The sequence below is a fragment of the Pleurodeles waltl genome, chromosome 9 (assembly GCF_031143425.1).
Source record: "Pleurodeles waltl isolate 20211129_DDA chromosome 9, aPleWal1.hap1.20221129, whole genome shotgun sequence".
In the NCBI taxonomy this organism is placed as follows: domain Eukaryota; kingdom Metazoa; phylum Chordata; class Amphibia; order Caudata; family Salamandridae; genus Pleurodeles; species Pleurodeles waltl.
Window position 1 is genome coordinate 735,626,385 of NC_090448.1, and position 24,657 is coordinate 735,651,041.

General features: G+C 46.8%; 1 protein-coding gene across 1 annotated transcript in view; it reads right to left on the reverse strand.

Annotated features, from left to right (window-relative positions):
- SART1 (spliceosome associated factor 1, recruiter of U4/U6.U5 tri-snRNP) overlaps positions 1–24,657 on the reverse strand; it is a 748,174-nt gene that overhangs the window by 372,381 nt on the left and 351,136 nt on the right. The window contains exons 12-13 of the mRNA XM_069207847.1: positions 15,288–15,415; positions 14,421–14,591 (exon numbers count right to left, since the gene is read on the reverse strand). Of these exons, the coding sequence (XP_069063948.1) occupies positions 14,421–14,591; positions 15,288–15,415 (299 nt within the window). The remainder of the gene's footprint in view (positions 1–14,420; positions 14,592–15,287; positions 15,416–24,657) is intronic.

Below are 24,657 nucleotides of genomic sequence, written 5' to 3' on the forward strand. Positions count from 1 at the left end.
GATGATTCCCCTCCCACAATGCCAGCGGAGAGGCTCACACCAGGCCCCAAGAGAACTAGAGAATCCAGACCAGGAGCTGGAGGGACTAGCCAGAAGAGTAGCTCTGGGGGGAAAAATCCTGGTGACAGGAATGAGATGGCTCTAGCATCCATGAATGGTGGCAGCAACAAGGTAAACCGAGATAGGGAGAAAACGTTCAATCTCAAAATACCCAAAGGGATTGCCCCCAAATATGTTGAGGGTGATATCACCAAATGGTTTACAGCCTTTGAGAGGGCCTGTAGAAGGAGAAAGCTCAACCATAAGTATTTGGCCTCTCTACTTTGGAAGATTTTCTCAGGCAAGTGCAGGGATAGACTCCAACACTTAGGGAGGAAGGTGCTGAGTCATGTGAAATCATAAAGGATACCTTGACTGAGGGCTTTGGACTCCGCTCTGCGGAGTACAGAATTAAGCTCAGGGAGACTCACAAAACCTTGAGTCAGTCCTGGGTTAATTTTGTAGACTTTTCAGTGGCAACACTAAGTAGTTGGTTAGAAGGGAGTAAGGTGCACAACTATGATGGGCTTTATAATTTATTTATGAAAGAGTATCTGTTAAGTAACTGTAGTTCAAAAAAATGGCATCAATGCTTGGTGGGCCTGGGTTTGGTTTCTTCCCAAGAGTTGGAGGAGAAGGCTGACCACTCGGTCAAGACTAGGGTGACTAAAACATCTCATGGACGGAGTGACCAAAAATGAGGGTTGCTTTCCCCCCCCCCCCCCCCCACGAGAAAGATGAGGGGCAAATAGGGGAAAACCCACATAGTCTTTTGAAAGTCCTCAAAAACCTGCTCAGGAGGGTGGACCCTAAGACTCTTCCCAATCAAAGGGTGGGTACCAGGGTAAGAACAGCGATTCAAAAAATGCTTGGAGTTTTAATTGTAAAGGGAAGGAACACCGAACTGGGGGGCACATCCTGTCTGAAAAAGGCTTCATGTAGTGCACCCACAGTTATCACTGGGGTGGGGACTTTCCAGATGGGATCCTTGGTGTGCCCTGACCAGGTCAGAAAGCACACTGACCACTTTAATCTCAGAGGGTGGGGTGGATGTAGCTGCCCTGGCTGTCTGGCCCAGTAATCTGGAAAAGTACAGACAACAGCCACATAATAATGGGGCTAGAGTGGGAGCACAGAATGACACAGGTGCAAGTGTCACTATGGTGACTGAGAAACTGATATCCCCAGAGCAGTATTTGACTGAAAAAAACCTATACAGTCATCAATGCTGATAACCAAACTAGGGGTCATCCCATGGCTATGGCGTTCTTAGAATGGGGAGGGGTTACTGGCCAAAAAAAGGTGGTTGAGTCCTCTGCAATTCCTGTTGAATGCCTTTTAGGGAATGATCTGGAGTCCTCAGAATGGGCTGAGGTACAGCTAAGATCCCATGAAGCCAAGCTGTGAATACCTGAATAGGTGTGAGTACAAATCAGAGTGCAAAGCCCAGGGTGGAAAAGAAATTGGAGCCTGGAATAATGGCCTGAACCTCCATGAGAAAAGGCAAGAAGTCTGGGAAACCAACTTCAAATGAGACAAAAGGTCAGGTCCCCTCCTCCCCTCAGGAAGAAGACTTGACGGCCTTTGAGAGAGCTGAGCCCAAGGAATGTGGGCCTCACACAGCAGACCTCCTAAGTCCAGATGGACCCTCAAGGGAAGATCTGTGCCAGGGACAGAAAACTTGCCACAATCTTGAGAGCCTGAGACAGCAAGCTGCTGCACAGGAAAAGGGAGTGGTCAGTGGCTCCCACAGGACTTACTGAGTGGAGAGACTCTCATATACGGAGGCTAAAGATCCCAAATGTGGTGCCACTAGGAGAGAGTGGCAGTGTCTTAGCAATACAGAGTTCTTACTCTCATTGGCCCACGACATCCCCCCACTGGGCAACTTTGGCAGGCTGAGACTTGGAGTAGGCTAGTCGCCCACTTCTACTGGCCAAACGTGTCCCATAAGGTGGAGGAGTTTTGTTACTCCTGCGTTACCTGTAAAGCCAGTGGCAAGACAGCTAACCACCCAAAGATCCCCTTCCTTAAATCCACTTTCACTGGCCTTTGAGAGGGCAGGGAATGATATAGCCAGTCCCCCTTTCTCTCCAGCATCAGGAAACCAATTAATATTGGTGGTAGTGGATCATGCCACCAGGTATCCTGAGGCAATTCCCTTAAGGACTCTCACTACTCTTGCAGTTGCCAGGGACTACCATCAGTATCTTTACTAGAGTGGGCTTTCCTAGGGAAGTGGTGTTTGGCATTGGTACAAACTTCATGCCTAGCCATCTAAAAGCCATGTGGGCTGAGTGTGGGATGACATACAAGTTTGCCACCCCATATTACCCACAAACCAATGGTCTAGTTGAGAGATTTAATAAGACCATGAAGGGTATGATCATGAGACACCCTGAAAAACTCAGAAGGCAATGAGATGTTCTTTTGCCGAGCCTGCTTTTCACCTTGCCTGCTTTTCACCTATGGAGAAGTGCCAAAGAAAGGAGTGGGCTTTAGTCCCTTTGAACTTCTGTTTGATCATCCTGCAAGGGGGGCACCATGTCTAGTAAGGGAAGGAAGAGAGAGACCTCTCAGAGCTTAAAATAAGATATTGTGGACTATGTTCAAGGATGGCAGAATATATTGGTAAAGCAACCACAGACGTTGAGGCCAGACAATAACTCCAGATGATCTTTTATGACCAAAAGGCTACACTGGTGGAGTTCCATCCAGCGCAGAAGGTATGGGCATTAGGGCCTGTGACCCCATGGCCCCCCAGGACAAATGGACTGGTCCTTACCCTATCCTTGAAAGGGAAGGTGTAGTGACCAACTTAGTTGACCTAGGCACTAGCAGGAGATCTCACAGGGTCATCCATGTGAACCGCCTACAGCCTTTCAATGACAGGACTGATATGGCCATGCTGATGGTCACTGATGAGGATCAGTAAGAGGAGAGTGAACCTCTCCCTGACCTTCTCTCCCACAGTCCTAAAGATGGGTCAGGGGGTGCAGTGCTCTTCTCAGACATCCTCTCTGCCCAAGAGCAAGCTGACTGCAGGCAAGTTCTGAAGCAGTATGCTGGGCTCTTTTCCCTAATCCCTGGTCAGACATCCTGGCTTACCCATGATGTGGGCACTGGGGACAGCATACCTGTCAAAAACAAACAGACAGTCTGGCCAAGTTAAGGAAAGCATCACTGCTGAAGTCAGCAAATGCTGGAGTTAGGGGTGATTGAGCCCTCTGATAGTCCTTGGGTTAGTCCATTGGTCATAGCCCGCAACCTCATTCTAAGGGTGGTAAACCAGAGCTGTAGTTTTGCAGGGACTATATCAGTCTCAATGCTGTTGCCAAGACAGATGAGCTCCCCATCCCAAGGTCTGATGAGCTGATTGACATTTTGGGGGCAGCCAAATTTCTCAGTATTTTTAATTTGACATCAAGGTACTGTCAGATCAGTCTGACTCCAGGAGCCAAAGAGAAATCAGCATTCTTGACCTGAGGTGGGCATTATCAGATTACTGTTTTCCCCTTTGGACTAAAGAATTCCCCTGCTACCTTCCAAAAGTTGGTGAACAAATTCCTGGTTGAGTTGGAGTCTTTTAGTGCAGCATATCCTGATGATACTGCTGTATAGAGGTCCACTTGGTATGATCACTTGATACACCTTGACAAGATCCTTGAGACTTTGCAGAGTGCAGACCTCACTATCAAGGCATGCAACTGCCAGGTAGGGCAGGGCTCTGTTGTATACCGTGGCCACTTTGTAGGTGGAGGCCACTTTCAACACTTACAGCACAAGATCCAACCTACTGTGGACTGGGTAGCTCCAACCTCCTAGACTGACAGGGCATTCTTTGGCTTGACTGGGTACTACAGGGGGTTTGTGAAGGGGTATGGTACCATTGTGGCACACCTCACAGAAATGATCTTCAAGAAAAGCAAAGAGGTTGAATAGTGCCCATTTTTGAAATGGTTATCCCACTTTTTCCTGGTGTCTGGTGTAATTTTGACCAAAGTGTACTGGGTTCCTGCTAATCAGGTCCCCAGTGCCAGATCTCTTTCCCTAGACCTGTACAATTGTTCCCCAATTGGCAAAGACCTTTAGCACCCTTGTAAGTCCCTATGAGATGGTACCCCTGGTGCTTAGGGCATAGGAACTAAAGAGGGTCCCTAGGAGCTGCAGCATGTATTGTGCCACCCCAAGGAACCCCTCACCACACTCATGCAAGCTGCCATTGCAGGCTGTGTGAAATGGTGCAGACAAAAGTGGAAACACAACATGGCACCCCCTCTCTGTGCCATGCCTACCTACACTGCATGCCAAATTTGTAAGTCACCCATACTGCAGGCCTTACAACCCTATGGCAGGGTGCATTATATTACATGTGTGGACATATCTGCTTGAGCAGATATGCCCCTGCCATGTCGGAGTCGATTCTTAGACATTGCAAATGAACAGGGAAGCCATTTTAAGTTTATGTACTGGGCACTTGGGATTACGAATTTCCCAGCACCATGATGGCTTCACTGAAACCAATGGTGTTGGGTTTCAAACATCTTGTATTAATAAACGCAACACTGATTCTAGTGATGGATTTATTAATGCATGCACCCAGAGGTTACCTAAGAGGTACCACCTGAAACCTACTAGTCCTCTAGTGTGCTGGCTGACTGATAGTTTAGCCTGCCACCACAGACACGCTTCTGACCCCCTAGGAGGTGAGAGTGAAGTAGCGGAGCTAGTCCCTGCATTTTGCAAGCAAAGAGACCGCTCCGGTTTACCGAACTGCTGACCCCCAGCCTCACTGACACAGCAGCTACCCAGGAGGAGGTGTTCCATGTTCCCAGAGATCAGCCATGTCTCCTCAGTGAGTAATAAGAAGCTAGACCTTCTGAGAGCACCCCAGCACCAATACCTGGGGTACCAGACCCCTTGCAGCAGCCACAACATGTCGGTGGACCAATCGGGACACCGACCCCACAGAGACCAACTAACTGACGAGGGACGTCAGCATAGCAGAAGCCACCATCCAGAGTGGCCCAGATGTCCAGTTTCCCCCACATTTCCAGGTCATCACCTGAAGCAAGTGCCTCCGACTGCCACAACCCAACACCTCAAAGCATGTCTGCACCTGAGCACCCGAGCACCACAGCCTGAGCCCCCGTGACCCTTCAGGCCTGCTCTCACCTTTGAGTTCTGCCAAACTGGTCCCCCAGTCTCTACCTGCAGCATCTTTCTGCAGGCTCACTGAAACAGAGTGCGTCTGATCGCCGTGTCCCACCAGTCCAAAGAACACGGCACACGAACCCCACAGCACGAGTCCAGATCAACAGACAGTGCCTGGCTCCATAAAATCCAAATACCCAAGCCCACCTTTGGTTTCAAATCAATTGCCTGACCCACAACCAACCCCACCCCCATTTCTGCCTGCAGCTTCTTTTTACAGGTACCATTTCCCATTGACTTCAACAGGGCGCCCAACACCAAAAAGCACCTCTGCACCCGGATGCCGCAGAGCCGACCAAGGTGACCCTGTTGATGCCGCCTTGGACTTTGGACTCTACTTACCATACATCCTGAAGAACAATCCTTTAAGTCGTTGACAGGTGGTCCTATGCAGTGTGTTTTTCCCCACAGGTTAACATCACAGAAAATACAGTATTGTCTCTTTAAATGCTAAAAACCTATCTTTAAAAAAAGTACCTTCCTGATCACGAAGATTCTGGTGCCTAAAATAATATTTAAAAAAATAAAAAAAATCAAAAAAATCTGAGGTATTTGTTTTTATAAATTAGTGTCAGATTTCCTTACTGAGTGTGTGTCCTGTTTATTGACTGTGTGTACAACAAATGCTTAACACTCCTCTTTGATTAGCCTAAGGTGCTCAACCACATTATCACAAAATAGAGCACTTGGGATTTTTGAAGCAAGCCCTGTGAACCAGTAAGGGTTGATTGGACTCTCTATATGGTGTCCTTTGTTTTAGTGCACCATGTAAAGAGCTAGCTACCTACAAAGGTGAGTAAGAATCTGGAAGCCAGCACAGAGCTGGTGAAGCACTGCTATGACTAGACGTCCTCTATTGTTAAATATCAGACAGGACATGTTGGCGTAGGTTTTGGAGTGAGTGGCACTGCAGGACAAGTTGACTAGGCCGTCCTTCATCATAGAAAAAAGGGGGGAAGTCACCTACTTGGGGGACTTGGGTACCCCCAGGAGCTCTCACAGGGTCATCCATGTGAAGAGGCTCAAGTTGCACCATGGCAAGGTAGACCTCCATGTTGATAGTTACGGATGAGAGAGAAAGAGAGTGAACCTCTCCTTGACTTCTTATCCTCAAGATCGAACGATGGAAGGAGCAGTACTCTGCTCCACCGTAACAGAACAGCAAAAGGGACTGTAGTCAGTTACTGAGGCAGTTTGCTGGACTGTTCTCTTTGACCTCCGGTCTGACAACATGATGTGCTACCGATGTGGACCCCAGTGACAGCTTATCTGTCAAATGCAAGATATACAGGTAATCTGACCAGTCTAGGCCAGCATCAAACTGGACGTTGCTAAGATCATGGAGTTGGAGGTGATTGAGCCCTCTAGTAGTCCCTGGGCCAGCCCAGTGATATTGGTGCCCAGTCCCAATTCCCAATTCCAAATGTGGGAAGCCTGAGATGAGATTCTGTGTGGCCCACAGGGGCCTCAATGCAGTCACCAAAGATTGATGCCCTCCCCATACCAAGAGCTGACTAGGTCTGTTTATTCTACACCTGAAGGTCACTTTCAGTTCTATGTGATGCCCTTCGGATTGAAAAATGCACCTGCCATCTTCCAGAGGTTACTGAAAGGAATGCTTTCTGAACTGGAGAGTTTCAGTGCAGCTTATTTTGATGACACAGCTGTATTTAGCTCCATCTGGGAGGATCACTTGGTCCACCTCAAGGAAGTGCTTCAGGCCCTGTCAATGCAATTAAGTGCTAGAAACGGCAAGGTTCTGTTGTGTACTTGGGAAACCAAGTTGGTAGAGGACATGTAAACCTCCCCAGCCAAGAGCCAGACAATTCATGCCTGGGAAGCTCCTAAGAACCTTGGTCAAGTCAGAACATTTTTTGGCCTGGCTGGTTAGAGATTTGTGAAAGGTTACGGTACCATAGAGACACCAATAACATCTGAACTGAGCGGTGTCAAAAGGCTTTTGACAACCTAAAGGAAGCTCTGTGCTCAGCACCTGTCCTGATGACACCTGACTTCAGTAAGGAATTCATTGTTCAGACAGATGCCTCTGAATATGGGATTGGGGCACTGTTGTCACAAGTGAATGATTTGGGCCAGGATCAGACAATTGCCTTCAGAAAGCAGTTTAGGGGTGCCATTGAGAGGAAAACCTTTGCTGTGGTTTGGTCAATGAAGACGATGATACCTTACCTGTCTGGGACTCACTTCAGAGTTCAAAACAGCCAGACGCCTCTTAAATGGCTGATGCAGATGAGAGGCGAGAACCCAAAAGCTGTTGAGATTTCCATTTCCCTACAGGGTATGTACTTCACAGTGGAACATTGAGCTTGGGCTTATCATGCTAATGCAGATGGCCTTTTCAGGTTCTTCTACTCAGATGAGAACCACAGGGACAAGCATTAGTTGCTCATCACCTTTCTCTGGAGGAGGACCACGTAAAGAAATTACACTTTTTGTATGGTCACCCCCAAATGGTTTGTACTGATGCTGCTAGATTTTCGACCCAAGATGCACTGAGTCCTGCTAACCAGACCTCAGTGCCTGTGCCCTTACCCTTAAATTTATATATTAAATTGGATTTTACCCAACTGACTAAGCTAGCTTACTTGCAAGTACCTAGTAAATAGTATCCAGAGCATGCAAGTAAGAGCCCACCCCCAGGATTGCTGCACTGGTTGTATCACCCTTGGTGAGGTGGGACACACAAGTAAAACAAGACTTTCAGCCTGCCATTTACAGGCTTGAAGAGCAGTTTAACTTCTGCCCGACTTTCCCATTTAAAGCAATGTCAACGCCAGACTTCTCCAGGCCATTTGTGTAAGTCACCCCTAGGCAGGTCTATCATGTCCGAAGGCAGGGTCTAACATTCCACGTGCAGAACATGTAACTTTACATGATTTGACAGCAAAAATGCAGAAATGTTTTTACTGTGGAAAAGCTTGGTTGCCCAACTGGCAAGTGCAGAGTTACACGCTGACCTCTCAGGTGCTCTAGCTCTGGAACAGTGTGATCAAAATCGGTCATCAAAGGTATGAAACAACTCGTTACCTTAAGGTCTTCTTGACTCAGTTCGTAACAAGTTGAAGTCTGCAACTTTGCTAAAGTTGCCACTTTGTTGACATCAGTCCCTTGTGCACATACTTTTGGCACAAAGAGTCCTGTAGCAAAGACAGCTTTCTGTCCTCCTGGGAAGACATACTAATGACCCCCCATGAGATTATATAATAAGGACCTGCTCAGCCAGTGATTTTCAAAGGAGAGGTTGCCTTTGAAGGGCGAATGGGTAACCATTGGGAGTGTAACTGCTCGACAGTTTGGTCAGACAGGCTTACACTTGGGACTGGATAGGGGAAAAATAGTCTTCAAACCTGTTTTCCAGAGATGTGTAGCTCCCATAACCCCACTTCGGTAGCCACACCTTTCGGGTGGGCTAAGGAGCTCCACATGGTTGGACTGGAAGAGGATCGAAGGACTGTCTTGCTGTACTGTGGAGTGAGCAAAGAGCCTGGACATGTGTGGATGGCACCTGCTGAACCTGTTGACTAGCAAAGGAGAGGGGCTTTATGTAAGGAAATGCCTCCTTGGCATGGTTACCCCCTGACTTTTTGCCTTTGCTGATGCTAAGTTTTGATTTGAAAGTGTGCTGAGGCCTGCTAACCAGGCCCCAGCACCAGTGTTCTTTCCCTAACCTGTACTTTTGTTTACACAATTGGCACACCCTGGCATCCAGGTAAGTCCCTTGTAACTGGTACCCCTGGTGCCAAGGGCCCTGATGCCAGGGAAGGTCTCTAAGGGCTGCAGCATATCTTATGCTACCCTGGGGACCCCTCACTCAGCACAGACACACTGCTTGCCAGCTTGTGTGTGCTGGTGAGGACAAAACGAGCAAGTCGACATGGCACTCCCCTCAGGGTGCCATGCCAACCTTACACTGCCTATGCAGTATAGATAAGTCACCCCTCTAGCAGGCCTTACAGCCCTAAGGCAGGGTGCACTATACCATAGGTGAGGGTACAAGTGCATGAGCACTGTGCCCCTACAGTGTCTAAGCAAAACCTTAGACATTGTAAGTGCAGGGTAGCCATAAGAGTATATAGTCTGGGAGTCTGTCATGCACGAACTCCACAGCACCATAATGGCTACACTGAAAACTGGGAAGTTTGGTATAAAACTTCTCAGCACAATAAATGCACACTGATGCCAGTGTACATTTTATTGTAACATACACCCCAGAGGGCACCTTAGAGGTGCCCCCTGAAACCTTAACCAACTACCCGTGTAGGCTGACTGGTTTTAGTAGCCTGCCACACTCGAGACATGTTGCTGGCCACATGGGGAGAGTCCCTTTGTCACTCTGTGGCTAGTAACAAAGCCTGCACTGGGTGGAGATGCTTATCACCTCCCCCTGCAGGAACTGTAAAACCTGGCGGTGAGCCTCAAAGGCTCACCCCCTTTGTTACAGCACCACAGGGCACTCCAGCTAGTGGAGTTGCCCGCCCCCTCCGGCCACGGCCCCACTTTTGGTGGCAAGGCCGGAGGAGATAATGAGAAAAACAAGGAGGAGTCACTGGCCAGTCAGGACAGCCCCTAAGGCAACATGAGCTGAGGTGACTCTGACTTTTAGAAATCCTCCATCTTGCAGATGGAGGATTCCCCCAATAGGGATAGGAATGTGACCCCCTCCCCTTGGGAGTAGCCACCCTCAGGGCTAGTAGCCATTGGCTACTGCCCTCCCAGACCTAAATACACCCCTAAATTCTGTATTTAGGGGCTCCCCTGAACCGAGGAACTCAGATTCCTGCAACCTAAGAAGAAGAGGACTGCTAAGCTGAAAAACCCAGCAGAGAAGACGGAGACACCAACTGCTTTGGCCCCAGCTCTACCGGCCTGTCTCCCCCCTTCTAAAGACACTGCTCCAGCGACGCTTTCCCCAGGGACCAGCGACCTCTGAATCCTCAGAGGACTGCCCTGCTCTAGAAGGACCAAGAACTCCCGAGGACAGCGGCCCTGTTCACCCAAGACTGCAACTTTGTTACAAAGGAGCAACTTTAAACCAACTTGCGTTTCCCGCCGGAAGCGTGAGACTTGCTACTCTGCACCCGACGCCCCCGGCTCGATTTGTGGAGAACAAACACTTCAGGGAGGACTCCCCGTCGACTGCGAGACCGTGAGTAGCCAGAGTTGCCCCCCCATGAGCCCCCACAGTGACGGCTGCAGAGGGAATCCCGAGGCTCCCCCTGACCGCGACTGCCTGTTCCTCAGATACCGACGCCTGGTAAAGACTCTGCACCCGCAGCCCCCAGGACCTGAAGGATCTGAACTCCAGTGCAGGAGTGACCCCCAGGAGGCCCTCTCCCTTGCCCAGGTGGCGGCTACCCCGAGGAGCCCCCTCCCCCTTGCCTGCATCGCTGAAGAGACCCCTTGGCCTCCCATTGATTTCAATTACAAACCTGACGCATGTTTGCACACTGCACCCGGCCGCCCCGTGCTTCTGAGGGTGTACTTTCTGTGCTAACTTGTGCCCCCCCGGTGCCCTACAAAATCTCCCTGGTCTGCTCTCCTAAGATGCGGGTACTTACCTGCTGGCAGACTGGAACCGGGGCACCCCCTTCTCCATTGAAGCCTATGCGGTTTGGGCACCACTTTGACCTCTGCACCTCACCGGCCCTGAGCTGCTGGTGTGGTAACTTTGGGGTTGCTCTGAACCCCCAACAGTGGGCTACCTTGGACCCAAACTTGAACCCCGTAGGTGGTTTACTTACCTGCAAGAACTAACAAACTCTTACTCCCCCTAGGAACTGTGAAAATTACACTGTCTAGCTTTAAAATAGCTATATGTGATTTATATGAAAACTGTGTATGCTATTTTGATTATTCAAAGTTCCTAAAGTACCTACCTGCAATACCTTTCATTTAAAGTATTACATGTAAAATTTGAACCTGTGGTTCTTAAAATAAACTAAGAAAATATATTTTTCTATACAAAAACCTATTGGCCTGGAATTGTCTTTGAGTGTGTGTTCCTCATTTATTGCCTGGGTGTGTACAACAAATGCTTAACACTACTCCTTTGATAAGCCTACTGCTCGACCACACTACCACAAAATAGAGCATTAGTATTATCTCTTTTTGCCACTATCTTACCTCTAAGGGGAACCCTTGGACTCTGTGCATACTATTCCTTACTTTGAAATAGTGCATACAGAGCCAACTTCCTACACTTTACCTGCTGTATCTTGCTCAAGGAGAAGTCGTCTCCAGAGCCAGCCAAAGCCAAGAGACTCCAGAGGTCACTGAACATGCCTCCCGTTCACAGCACAGGGACACAACAGATGAGGAGCTTTCTGGGGCAAGCTGGTAGCCTAAAGCCTTCAACCTGCTGCCAAATGCTGCTGTGCGGGACCAGGACCAGGTGCACAAAGTTGCACCAGTGTTCACTGAGCCCGGGAGTGTCAGAGTGGAGCTGGGAACCAGAGAGGACACGTTATCAACCCAGGAAGGATTGCCATGTGACTCCAATACTAGGTGACCGGTAGTCCAGCAGTGGACTGGACTTCTGTCAGCACTGAGAGTACTTCAAAGGATGTCAACCATGGTCTAGGACTGCCTCACCCCCTTCGTGGACAAGGAGTAGTCGCAGCAAGACCGCTGTCGACTGGATCACATTCACAGCATCCTTTGAGCATCTTCAGCAGCCTTCATTCCTTGCATAAGGACCACTTACATAGGAAAGCCCTGCTAAGGATAAAAGTGCCTAAAACTCAATGAAGACTGCTTTACCCACTGAGGTAACTGTTTCCGAGGAGCTTGCTATTCCACTTGACTGGGTCCCCAATGGAATTGGTCACCTAAAGTGACTCCAAGTGACTGCGTTTACAATTGAGTGAAATAACCTGATTTACTATGCCTAGTACATTTTTTACCTCTGGAGCCTTCCAGTGTTTTTTTTTATTGTAGTGTCTAAAAATACAGTCTGTTTTTAGGGTTCATCTGCACAGTGCTTGTGAAATCTATTGTATTAAATATATATTAAAAGAGGATTACATCCCGCCTTCCCTTCGTATTGGTCTGTGTGCTTGTCGATTTTGTCTTCCTACTTTCAAGTGGTTGTAGGCGTTCTTTACCAGTTGTCTCTTGTGTGTTTTTCTCTCTCATCACGCTCCCATGGTCCAAGTACTTATTTTCATCTGCCGCTTTGATGAGTGGAACTTCTTTAATTTGCTTGCTGCACAGCGTTTATTGTTTAGCTTTTATTAGCTTCCCCTGGCTGAACATATTCTTGGCTGAACACATTTAAAGCACGCCTTTAAGTAGCATTTTCTTTGCTTTGTTGGATGAGTGCATGCATTTAAAGCGTCCTTTATCACAGCATTTTATTGCCTTTGCGGACGACAATTGCACACATTTAAAACGTGATTTCACACAGTTGTAGTACACTCCTTTCAACTGTTTATCTGCTTTCTTTAAAGCAGAGTCCTTGTAAATAATGTTTGCATTGTTGAATACATTTAAAGCATGCTTTTGTTTCAGCAACAATTCCTTCTATCTAATTTTATCCTCTCAGCACGGATTGTGAATGTTATTTAGTGTTCTATTATGTAATTGCTTTTTGGGGTGCACTTTGTGGTCGGAATGGGTGGGATCAAGGAGGCACGACGTGACCATACTTTTTTAATTTAAGGAAATCAGTTCCCCTACTTCCTACTAAAAGATAGCGATCCCACGACGGTTAATTCCGAAAGCGGAAATGCTTCAGCTGAAGTGTATGGCAGGAAGTCTCCTGTGCTGTGAAGCTGAAGGCGAACAGACAGGTAAAATAGTCATTTTTCCCCAGAGTGCCTGCTTGCCAGAAAGAAGTGTAAATGTGCACGACAGGTTAATCTGCAAATGTAAAGGAAGCTCATAAACCAGTATTGGCTTAAATTATTAGGATCACTTAAAGCTTCTCGATGGCACTGTTTTTTTTAGTTTTTTTTAGTTGTGCTGGAAAGGAATTTGCAGCTGAACTGTGAAGTGTGTGCTTTCCAAAGGGGCTGAACACAGGCCCCTGTGTCGAAGGAGCTTTTGGGGTCTGTGTTGTGCTCCTAACTATTCTCCACTGCTCCAATCAGGATATAATTCTTGCCTCTCTGGTTACAGACACAAACCTTTGCAGTGCTTCAACTGATAGAGATTTCATAAAGTGCAATACTGCATTTCCCACTGATTAACTTATCTTGCATCAGACTGTCAAATATATTGAATAAGAACAACAAAAAACTCACATAGGTGAAACCAATTGCAGTTACCAATGCTTGTTATAAATTGGTGTTCGCTTTCTTTGGTGTCTTGTTTATTTCTTCTGCAATTGTTTTAGTGGTGCTTAAATGATTTACACTTGTTCCTCTGTGTAGGCCTTGCTGCTCAGAGCCACAGTTATACAGGGTTGAGCTGAATTTTTGACAAATGAAACCTAAGAGGCCTGGTAAGTATTAAATGGTGAGATGCACAGTCACATCATATAATATACCACATTTCCACACAATTACATTTAGGTATGTAAAGTTTGTTTTCTGCTCCAGGCACAAGCCTTTCCCCAGTCCTTGTAGTGGGGATTTTTACACCATCTGGCCACCCTAGCATGTCCTTACCTGACTTACTACAACAATCAAGATTTGAATGCGACTAATTAACTTTAATAAAGTGTGGCAAAGCGTTTCACCCTATGAGTGGAAATGATAGTCAATCTGAGCTAGAAACCAAATCTTCAAATTATGTAGTAGATTGTGGATTATGCCGTTAGAGCACCAAATTTGTTTATGTTCACAAAGAAAGCACTGCAGCTGTGCCAATTAGTTTTTCCAGAAGCCGTTTGTATGGATTATACCAAAGCATTCAAAGGTAATACTACCTCTGGTAAACATACAGTAAATGGCACAAGGAATACCACATGGAGTCAAAGTGTTTCAAGTGAAGGAAAGGCACTGAAAATACAGATAATACATGCTAGAAGAGAAGGTTAGTTTACTAAAGTAAGGTTGAACAATCAGAAATAGATGGCATTTGTTAATGTATGTCACAAAGTCAGAAAGGCAACAGATACTAACTGGTACCAAATCAACAGAGTGGAGATACGATAGATCATGTCTTAACTTCATACAAAAATCTTCATAAAAAAAAAAACATACCACAAGATCCTCCTGGTCCTCTCGATTCCCAGCTAGACCATAAGTAGGGATCTCTCCCAGTGTCCTGCAGAACTCTGAGGTCGCATTGAAGACAATAGCTCCTTTTTTTTCTGGGTCATCATCATCTTCTCTTCCCTTAGAGGCTTCCAGCTTCTTCACCATATCAACAACCTGCACACAAACAGATCATCATTTCAACACCCAAGTAAAGTGTAATGTTATAATCTGACGTAGGAAGGAGTGTGAACGTGTCTATTCCACTGGCCCTATTCTGTAACAAAACCAGTGTCTCAACCCCTTACTTCCAAAAATGGCATACATACATGTCATCATTTTTTTTTTGCATGATGAACTCCTCTATACTTTAGACCATGCATTATCCAGTAAAGGGCATATGATTTATAAAGTCCAGCTTTCCCACAACGTAGGACTTAATCGATCAATATTTAAATCTAGTTATAGTGGTCATATTCTGATTTAATGAGTCCTTTGCCAGTTCAACATTAGACTGCCATGGAAAGTTCCTCAAAATATTACGGCGTTACAGACCCCAATTTAGGGAACTTTGAAAATAATCATATTAAATTTGGCAATCTGAAACAGCAAATCCTTAAATTTCACAACTGAGGTTAGTAGCAGCTTTGTGTGATTCTACTACTTGGATAAATTCAGACTATAGTTCTGAGACATATATTATATGCTTCAATGAGGCCTCTAGCACTACTGCAGGTGGTGCTGTGTTTTTAAGATTCAATTGGAAAGGGATGGAAATACTGGAGGTTTAGACTGAAACTGAGATGTACATGAAGAGCTCCCTGCTATACCACAGCAGCAATGGAAGCCGGGATCCTGAGTGGGCTGTCTCACCTTCTCACCACTGTCCTTCAGCTGCTGCAGTTGCTTCAGTTTCCTGCCTTTCTCCAACTGTTTCTGAAGTTCCAGCTCAGCCTCATCCTCTTCAATGTGCACAGGAGAGTCTGGTGATTTCCCTTCCTCTATCAAATATCAAAACAAGAAGCTATCAGGACAACATATAACAATCAGTAACAAGCACTCTGTCACGCCACCATGAACAATGCCTAAAATCCCACAGATAACCAGATCTCAAAGATATTTGGACTGCTAAATGCTAAAATGTATCACAATGTAAACACTCTTGTGTTATATGCTTAGTCACTTTTAGCGTGTCTGCAGAAAATCTTCCCTATTCCCGACTTCTGGACTTTACAGCCCTGAATTTAGACTTTGGGGTGGTAGGGGAGGTTGAGGGGGTAATGACTAGCATACAAACAAAGCATACCAAATGGGAGATTAATAGAGGACGACTGGGTGAACAGTTCAAAACTGAAAGTAAGCTGCAAGAGATGAATTCCAAATTAGACAGTCAATGAAGAACCATTCCAAATAACTCTTCTAGCTTACTGCTGACTACACATTTACATTTACTACACACAAATAATAGTTTGGTCTTATTGGTGTACAATAGCAGCATTTCATCAATTTCTAACTACTCACCTTTGGCAAACACAGAAAGTGAGGCACAAGGAAATAATCATTAACCCAGTAACCCAGTTTATCACCTAATTTAGTGAAACAGTTTGGTTGGAATTACATCCCAACACATATTTTGGCTGTAGTCTACAACTAAGCCATTGAGGATCTCAAGGTATGGGTCACTGTTGTATTTAAAACCTCTGTATCCAGGCAAGGTAAGAGAGGAGTGAAAGAGGATAGGGATGACACGGAAAGTTCATCTCAAGAAAGTTGTTGTGTGGGCGTATCTTAACAACAAAGACAGGAGAAGCTTGTGCGTGTTACTCTGGGTATGGGTAGGATGCTGGTGGATTTCTCAGAATGATGAGGTGCACCACTTTTGATATGTTAAAAATGTCAAAAGGGCTTACATACTCATGTACACAAATTTCTGGACATCTCAAGAAGCTCCACTTGTACAGAAAATGAGGGATAACAATACTGTGTAGAAGGTACTCAGAACTACAAAAGCCACGTTTAGCACAACAGTCACATGCATGCACAGCCCGTAAAGTATCTCAATGGCTATTCCCTGCATTTCTGTATTTAGTTGCTTTACACACACCAATCAGTAGCAATTTTTAACTAACTATTAGGTTACTGGCAGGATCTTTTTGTGGCCATTAATACTCTTACACCTCGAATTAGCTCCCACCAGTCACAAGGGGTCAAACGTGTTTTACAAAATAAAACAAGAGAAGACTTGAGGACATACCAGCAATTTCTACAGAGAAAAACTGACTGACGGAAGAGTGAAGAATCAGAAAGAAGACAAGAAATATCAGCTGCTTGGGAACCACCGTGCTTCCTAATACAGCCTAAGCACTCAGCTATTGTTCCATTATTAACATTCAAAGCAATTTATTAGTGGACTGGTGTGAACCCAAACCAATTACCCAACATTTATATATGTGAATACTGCCAAATACAGCACTGAAGTAGAAACCTGTACAAAAGTTCAATATGTAGTGCACCTTGTGTGGACAACCCACATACCATGACCCTTGATTCCTAAGGTATGTAGTCTTCTTGCTCCCAAGCCCTTCCTGAAAGTAATTTCCACCCTAGCATCACAGCCCCACGACTTCCAAAATTTAAGAAGTAAAGTAAATCTCCCATTTAAAATAAAAACAAAAATGCTTAGGTTGTAATTTTCTAAAGTGACCAAGTACAATAAGATGTTCTGGTGCTAGGCAAAGAAACAGTGAGTACAGAAGTTGGATTACAAACAAAAGGGGTTTGTTTTTAGGGCCGGTTGAAGCAAAGAAGGTTAGATTAAAAAAAGCAGTTGAGTGACAGGTTGTTCAAAATCTTTGCTGTGACATCTGAGTACACTCAGCTCCCAGTGCACTTTTGGTGGAACCCTGGAACACCAACCAGCAACGCAGACAAGGAGGGAAGTTGCCTGGCAGGGCAATATTTCAAAATTAAGTTAGTCATTTAGTTTGACAGGCCTACTCTGTGTACTGCTTTATGGCCATAAGGTAGAGCCTTTAAGTTGCACAATGTTTACTAACCAGAAGCCAGTGCAGATTGATCAGATGTTAAGGTATTATGGGAGAAGTGGGAGCCCTAGTGTAAGCCTTTGTGACATATTTCATACTAACTGCAGGCACAGTATCACATATGCCAGGAGACCAAAAATAGAGTGTTAGAATAGTGAAGATGGATAGTAATCATTCCCTGCACTAAGGTTTTCACATAAGCACTAGACAAAGTGTCTATCTTTCTTAACACTGAGCAGGCCGAAGCAAGTTGCAGCTATTTTGTTAATATAACGTGGAGCAAAAAGTTGCAACCAAGTAGCGCACACTGTTTATTGGCTTTGGAACAGTTCCTCAACATTGTGTCAACCATGCGGTTGACCCAATGCAGCAGTTCCCAAATATTAAGATCTGCCATATAAGCATTTAGCCTTAAGGAATTTACATTCATCCAGTGCACCAAAGATGTGAGCAAGAAGTAAATTGGCCTGGGAGTGGGTAGGTGGCCATCCTATAACTGCAGAATGATCTTGGTATCATCAGGACAAGAGCGTAACTGGAGCCCAAAGGAGGAAGTGAGATTAATCAGAAGTGCCATATAGATGTTAAACAAAGTGGCGCTTTGAGAAGCACCCTGGGGCACTCCACAGCAAAGTCTGCTATTGCTAGACTGGAGAGCCAGAGATGAACCACCTGAGACCTAATTTGGAGGAATGATGTAAAGTAAGTCACTGTCTTCTTCTGTAGGCATAGCAGATTAAGGCTATGTAGGAGGGTTTTATTCAAGACCATTTCAAACACTGCAGAGAGATCCATAAGAATAAGGGCCCCATTATCCAGGATCATCTAGATGATGTTATTGGCGGACATCAATACTATCTCAAAGCTAAATTAGGCATGATATGGCCCCACCTCAATTAAGAAGCACTGGCAAAGTAAACAGGTCTTGACTTGCAAACACATATCAAAATGCATGCGTATCTAAGCCAGACAATGATTGACTAGGTTTCTATTAAGGGAAACCCATTTCACGATTGAAGGGCCTACTTGAAAGAAAAAAGTGAAATAAAAAAAATGGGACAGAAGAGGCTGGGGAGAAGCAGCAGGACTGGGGGTGGGTGGGTGCAAAGAAGGAGCTGTGAAGGGGATAAAAAATGGGGAGACAGGGGATGTGAGATGCGGCAGAACATGAGGAGAGTTCAATAGACTACATACATACCAACGGAGTGAAGAAACAAAACAAAAAACAGTTCCCTGTTGCCAGGAATGGAAGCATACAAGTCATTAAATCAAAAGGATGATAGAGAAGCTATACTCCAGAAGTAAGACAACCACAAGACAAGGAAGGAAAGCTATCAAATAAGAAGTTAGAAAATGAAACTGACAGGCATGGCAACCAGTGATTTGCGATGGGGTGTCCAAAGCCCAATCTAAGTATTAACATTTACACAATAGGTCTTTTGTAAGAGACCCAAAAGAGTAGCTCCAACTCCGACCAAAACCAAAATATTACACTCCTATCAAACAGCCCATTCCTGTTAAAGGTATTCAGGAAATGCAACTGTACATTTCCATGCTTACCTGGAAGGAAACCGCATTTTAGCTTGTAGGAAGCTGGCTGTGTATATAATATATCAAAATGAGATGTAGTGTGCACACAGTCAAGGGGGTTCCCCAAGAGGCTTGCCAGAGACAATCATAGATAATGCTAGTGCTCTATTTGTGGTAGTGTGGTCGAGCAGTTAGGCTTATCAGAGGGTAGTGTTATGCATCTGCTGTACACACACAAGCAATAAGTGAGAACATACTCAATTACTTAACTCCAGGCCAATAGGTTTTTATATAGAAACATTCTTTTGTTAATTTAGAATTAGAACCACAAGATTCAGATTGCAGGTAAGTACATTCAATGTAAGGTACTTTGCATAGTAATACTTAGAACTTTGAACCAAAACAGTAATATACACAGTTTTGCATAAAATGGCAATAAGCTATTTTAAAAGTGGACACATTGCAATTTTCAACAGTTCCTGGGGGAGGTAAGTACAGTTTAGTTAATACGGTAAGTAAAGCACTTACAAGTTCAGTCTCCAGGGCACAGGTGGCCCACCGTTGGGGGTTCAAGTCAACCCCAAACACCCAGCACCAGCAACACAGGGCCGGTCAGGTGCAGAGATCAAAGAGGAGCCAAAACAACATGGGAGCCTATGGAGACGGGGTGCTCTGGTTCTGGTCTGCTGGCAGGTAAGTACCCGCGTCCTCAGGGGGCAGGCCAGGGGGGTATAGAAGAACACCTGGGGGGCCCCAAGAAGGCACACAAAACACACCCTCAGCGGCACAGGGGCGGCCGGGTGGAATGGGCAAACAGGGGATCAGGTTTGCAATAGGATTCAATGGAGGGTCCAGGGGTCACTCAAGACATTGTAGGCAGGGTCCAGAGGGGCTTCTCGGGCCAGCTACCAACTGTGCAAGGGTGAGGGCCGCCTGCTGGTCACTGCTGCACTGGTGGTCGGTTTCTCATAGGCCTGGTGGCTGCGGGTGCAGTGCTTCTCCAGGAGTCTGGTATCTTCGTCCCGGGTAGTTGTGGTCAGGGGGGTCCTCTGGATTCCCTCTGCAGGCATCGTCGTGGGGAAGCAGGGAGGTTAGCCCAGGGTGGACACATTGTCAGATTGGCCTGGGGATCCTCTCTCGGTCGTTGGTTTCTATGGACACTGGTAAGGGACGTCGGCTGCAGAGTCGTGGGGACTCATGTTTCTGGAGTGAGGTGAGAGTCCCTTTAATGATGATTTCTTCTTGCTTGGTTGGACACGTCCGCTGTCCACGGACATTCTTGATCCTTTGTAGTTGCAGCAGTCCTCTGAGTTAGCAGAGGTCGCTGGGCTTGCAGGATGCGTCGCTGGTGCAGGTTCTCTGAAGCTGGAGACAGGTCGGTAGGGCTGGGGCCAAAGCAGTTGTTGTCGTCCTTCTTCTCTGCGGGGTTTTTCAGCTAGGCAGTCGTCCTTTGTAGGTCGTCAGGAATCCAAAATCCTGGGTTCAGGGTCACCCCTAAATACTGAATTTAGGGGGGTGTTAGGGTCACAGGGCAGTAGCCAATGGCTACTGTCCTTGAGGGTGGCGACACCCTCCTTGTGCTCTCTCCCTTTGGGGAGGGGAGCACATCCCTATCCCTATTGGGCTAAGTCCCCCAAAACAAGATGGAGGATTTTCCAAGAAGGGGGTCACTTCAGCTCTGGTCACCTTAGGGGTGGACCTGGCTGAGGGAGTGACTCCTCCTTGTTTTTCTCATTATCTCCCCGGACCTGCCGCCAAAAGTGGGGGCTGTGTCTGTCCGTGGCAGGCTGGCACAGACCAATCAGTCTTGCACTGTAGGATTGGGTAAAATATGCCCTCTGTGTGCATTTTTTAATAAATCAAACACTGGCATCATTGTGGGTTTATTATTCTAAGAAGTTAGATACCAAACTGGCCAGACTGTACTTACAATGTTTAAGAATGGACTTGGACACTATAGGGACATATTGCTCATGCAGCTATGTCCTCACATGTGGTATAGTGCACCTCGCCTTAAGGCTTTAAGGCCTGCTAGAGGGCTGACTTACCTATGCCACAGGCAGTATTTTGGGTGTATGGCATCCTGAGGGGAATGCCATGTCGAATTGTCCTTTTTCTCCCTACCAACACACACAATCTGCAATGGCAGTGTGCATGGGTTAGGTGAGGGGTCCAATAGGGCGGCACAACACATGATGGAACCTTTAGGGACCGTCCCTGGTCCCAGGGCCCTTGGTAACACTGGTACCTTCGACAAGGGACTTATCTGTGAGCCATGGGTGTGCCAATTGTGGAAACAATGGTACATTTTTAGTGGAAGAACACTGGTGCTGGGGCCTGGTTAGCAGGCCCCCAGCACACACTCCGTAAAGTCAGCATCAATATCAGGCAAAAAGTGTGTGTGTGTGGGGGGGAGGGGGGTGGGTAACTGCAACAAGGAGCAGTTTCCTACAAGAATTCTTAAAAAAAAAAACAGAGAGGGGACACAGTGATTGTAATGCTGTTGAAACTGCCAACTCTCTGACACACTGAAACACATTAATATCTGTTTAACAGTATGCATGTGTAGGAAGTTGGCTCTGTATGTAATATTTCAAGGTAAGAAATAGCATGCACAGAGTCCAAGGGTTCCCCTTAGAGGTAAGATAGTGGCAAAAAGATAATTCTAATGCTCTATTTTGTGGTAGTGTGGTCGAGCAGTAGGCTTATCAGAGGGTAGTGTTAAGCATTTGTTGTACACACACAGGCAATAAATGAGGAACACACACTCAGACAATTCCAGGCCAATAGGTTTTTATATAGAAAAATATATTTTCTTAGTTCATTTTAAGAACCACAGGTTCAAGATTTACAAACAATACTTTAAATGAAACGTACTTCACTTCGGAACTTTAGGAACTTTAAATTAGCAAAACAGCATATACAGTTTTCACACAAATGGCAATAAGCTATATTAAAACTGGACACAGTGCAATTTTCAACAGTTCCTGGGGGAGGAAGTGTTTGTTAGTTTTGCAGGTAAGTAAACCACCTACAGGGTTCAAAGTTGGGTCCAAGGTAGCCCACCGTTGGGGGCTCAGAGCAACCCCAAAGTTACCACACCAGCAGCTGAGGGCCGGTCAGGTGCAGAGGTCAAAGTGGTGCCCAAACCGCATAGGCTTCAATGGAGAAGGGGGTGCCCCGGTTCCAGTCTGCCAGCAGGTAAGTACCTGCGTCTTCGGAGGGCAGACCAGGGGGGTTTTGTAGGGCACCGGGGGGGGGGGGGGGGGGGGGGGGGACATAAGTCAGCCCAAAAAGTACACCCTCAGCGGCACGGGGGCGGCCGGGTGCAGTGTGCCAACAGGTGTCGGGTTTGTAATGGAGTCCAATGGGAGACCTAGGGGTCTCTTCAGCAATGCATGCAGGTAAGGGGGGGCTCCTCGGGGTAGCCACCACTTGGGCAAGGGAGAGGGCCTGCACTGGAGGTCGGATCCTTCAGGTCCTGGGGGCTGCGGGTGCAGTGTCCTTACCAGGCGTCGGGTCTTTGAAGCAGGCAGTCGCGGTCAAGGGGAGCCTCTGGATTCCCTCTACAGGCGTCGCTGAGGGGGCTCAGGAGTGTCAACTCTGGCTACTCACGGGCTCGCAGTTGCCAGGGAGTCCTCCCTGTAGTGTTTGTTCTCCACAAGTCGACACGGGGGCGTCGGGTGCAGAGTGCAAAGTCTCACGCTTCCGGCGGGAAATGTGTGTTCTTTCAAAGTTGCTTCTTTGTTGCAAAGATGCTTCCTTCTTGGAGCAGAGCCACTGTCCTCAGGAGTTCTTGGTCCTTTTAGATGCAGGGTAGTCCGCTGAGGCTTCAGAGGTCGCTGGACCCATGGAACGCATCACTGGAGCAGTTCTTTTGAAGTGGGGAGACAGGCCGGTAGAGCTGGGGCCAAAGCAGTTGGTGTCTCAGTCTTCTCTGCAGGTTTTTCAGCTCAGCAGTCCTTCTTCGTCTTAGGTTGCAGGAATCTGTTTTCCTAGGTTCTGGGGAGCCCCTAAATACTGAATTTAGGTGTGTGTTTAGGTCTGGGAGGGCAGTAGCCAATGGCTACTGTCCTTGAGGGTGGCTACACACTCTTTGAGCCTCCTCCCTGAGGGGAGGGGGGCACATCCCTATTCCTATTGGGGGAATCCTCCAAAATCAAGATGGAGGATTTCTAAAGGCAGGGGTCACCTCAGATCAGGACACCTTAGGGGCTGTCCTGACTGGTGGGTGACTCCTCCTTGTTTTTCTCATTATCTCTCCTGGACTTGCTGCCAAAAGTGGGGGCTGTGTCCAGGGGGAGGGCATCTCCACTAGCTGGAGTGCCCTGGGGCATTGTAACACGAAGCCTGAGCCTTTGAGGCTCACTGCTAGGTGTTACAGTTCCTGCAGGGGGGAGGTGTGAAGCATCTCCACCCAGAGCAGGCTTTTGTTTCTGTCCTCAGAGAGCACAAAGGCCCTCGCCACATGGGGTCAGAAACTCGTCTCTCAGCAGCAGGCTGGCACAGACCAGTCAGTCCTGCACTGAACAATTGGGTAAAATACAGTGGGCATCTCTAAGATGCTCTCTGTGTGCATTTTTTTATAAATCCAACACTGGCATCAGTGTGGGTTTATTATTCTGAGAAGTTGGATACCAAACTTCCCAGTATTCAGTGTAGCCATTATGGAGTTGTGGAGTTCGTGTTTGACAGACTCCCAGACCATATACTCTTATGGCTACCCTGCACTTACAATGTCCAAGGTTTTGCTTAGACACTCTAGGGGCATAGTGCTCATGCACCTATGCCCTCACCTGTGGTATAGTGCACCCTGCCTTAGGGCTGTAAGGCCTGCTAGAAGGGTGACTTACCTATGCCACAGGCAGTGTGAGGTTGGCATGGCACCCTGAGGGGAGTGGTATGTCGACTTAGTCATTTTCTCCCCACCAGCACACACAAGCTGGCAAGCAGTGTGTCTGTGCTGAGTGAGGGGTCCCTAGGGTGGCATAAGACATGCTACAGCCCTTAGAGACCTTCCCTGGCATCAGGGCCTTTGGTACCAGTTACAAGGGACTTACCTGGGTGCCAGGGTTGTGCCAATTGTGGAGACAATGGTACATTTTAGGTGAAAGAACACTGGTGCTGGGGCCTGGTTAGCAGGGTCCCAGCACACTTCTCAGTCAAGTCAGCATCAGTATCAGGCAAGAAGTGGGGGGTAATTGCAACAGGGAGCCATTTCCTTACAGCATGACTTGGCAAGAGCATCCGAGGCTGGCTGTATTTTGTATTCTTCCTAGAAATTTGCTAAGCACAGGTACAGATTACAGCAGTAATGTCATCAGCTCCCCTAGTTTTACAGAGTTCTAAGGTGATGCCATGAACATTTAGGATGTATTGAATAAACCTGGCTGACTCCATCTTGTTAATAACATGTGGCCACAGTACAAAAGCACTGTGAGAAAGTAGCCTCTTTCTAGCCTTGTTACCCCCACTTTTGGTCTGTTTGTGAGTATATGTCAGGGTGTTTTCACTGTCTCACTGGGATCCTGCTAGCCAGGGCCCAGTGCTCATAGTGAAAACCCTATGTAGTCAGTATGTTTGTTATGTGTCACTGGGACCCTGCTAGCCAGGACCCGATGGCTCATAAGTTTGTGGCCTATGTGTATGTGTTCCCTGTGTGATGACTA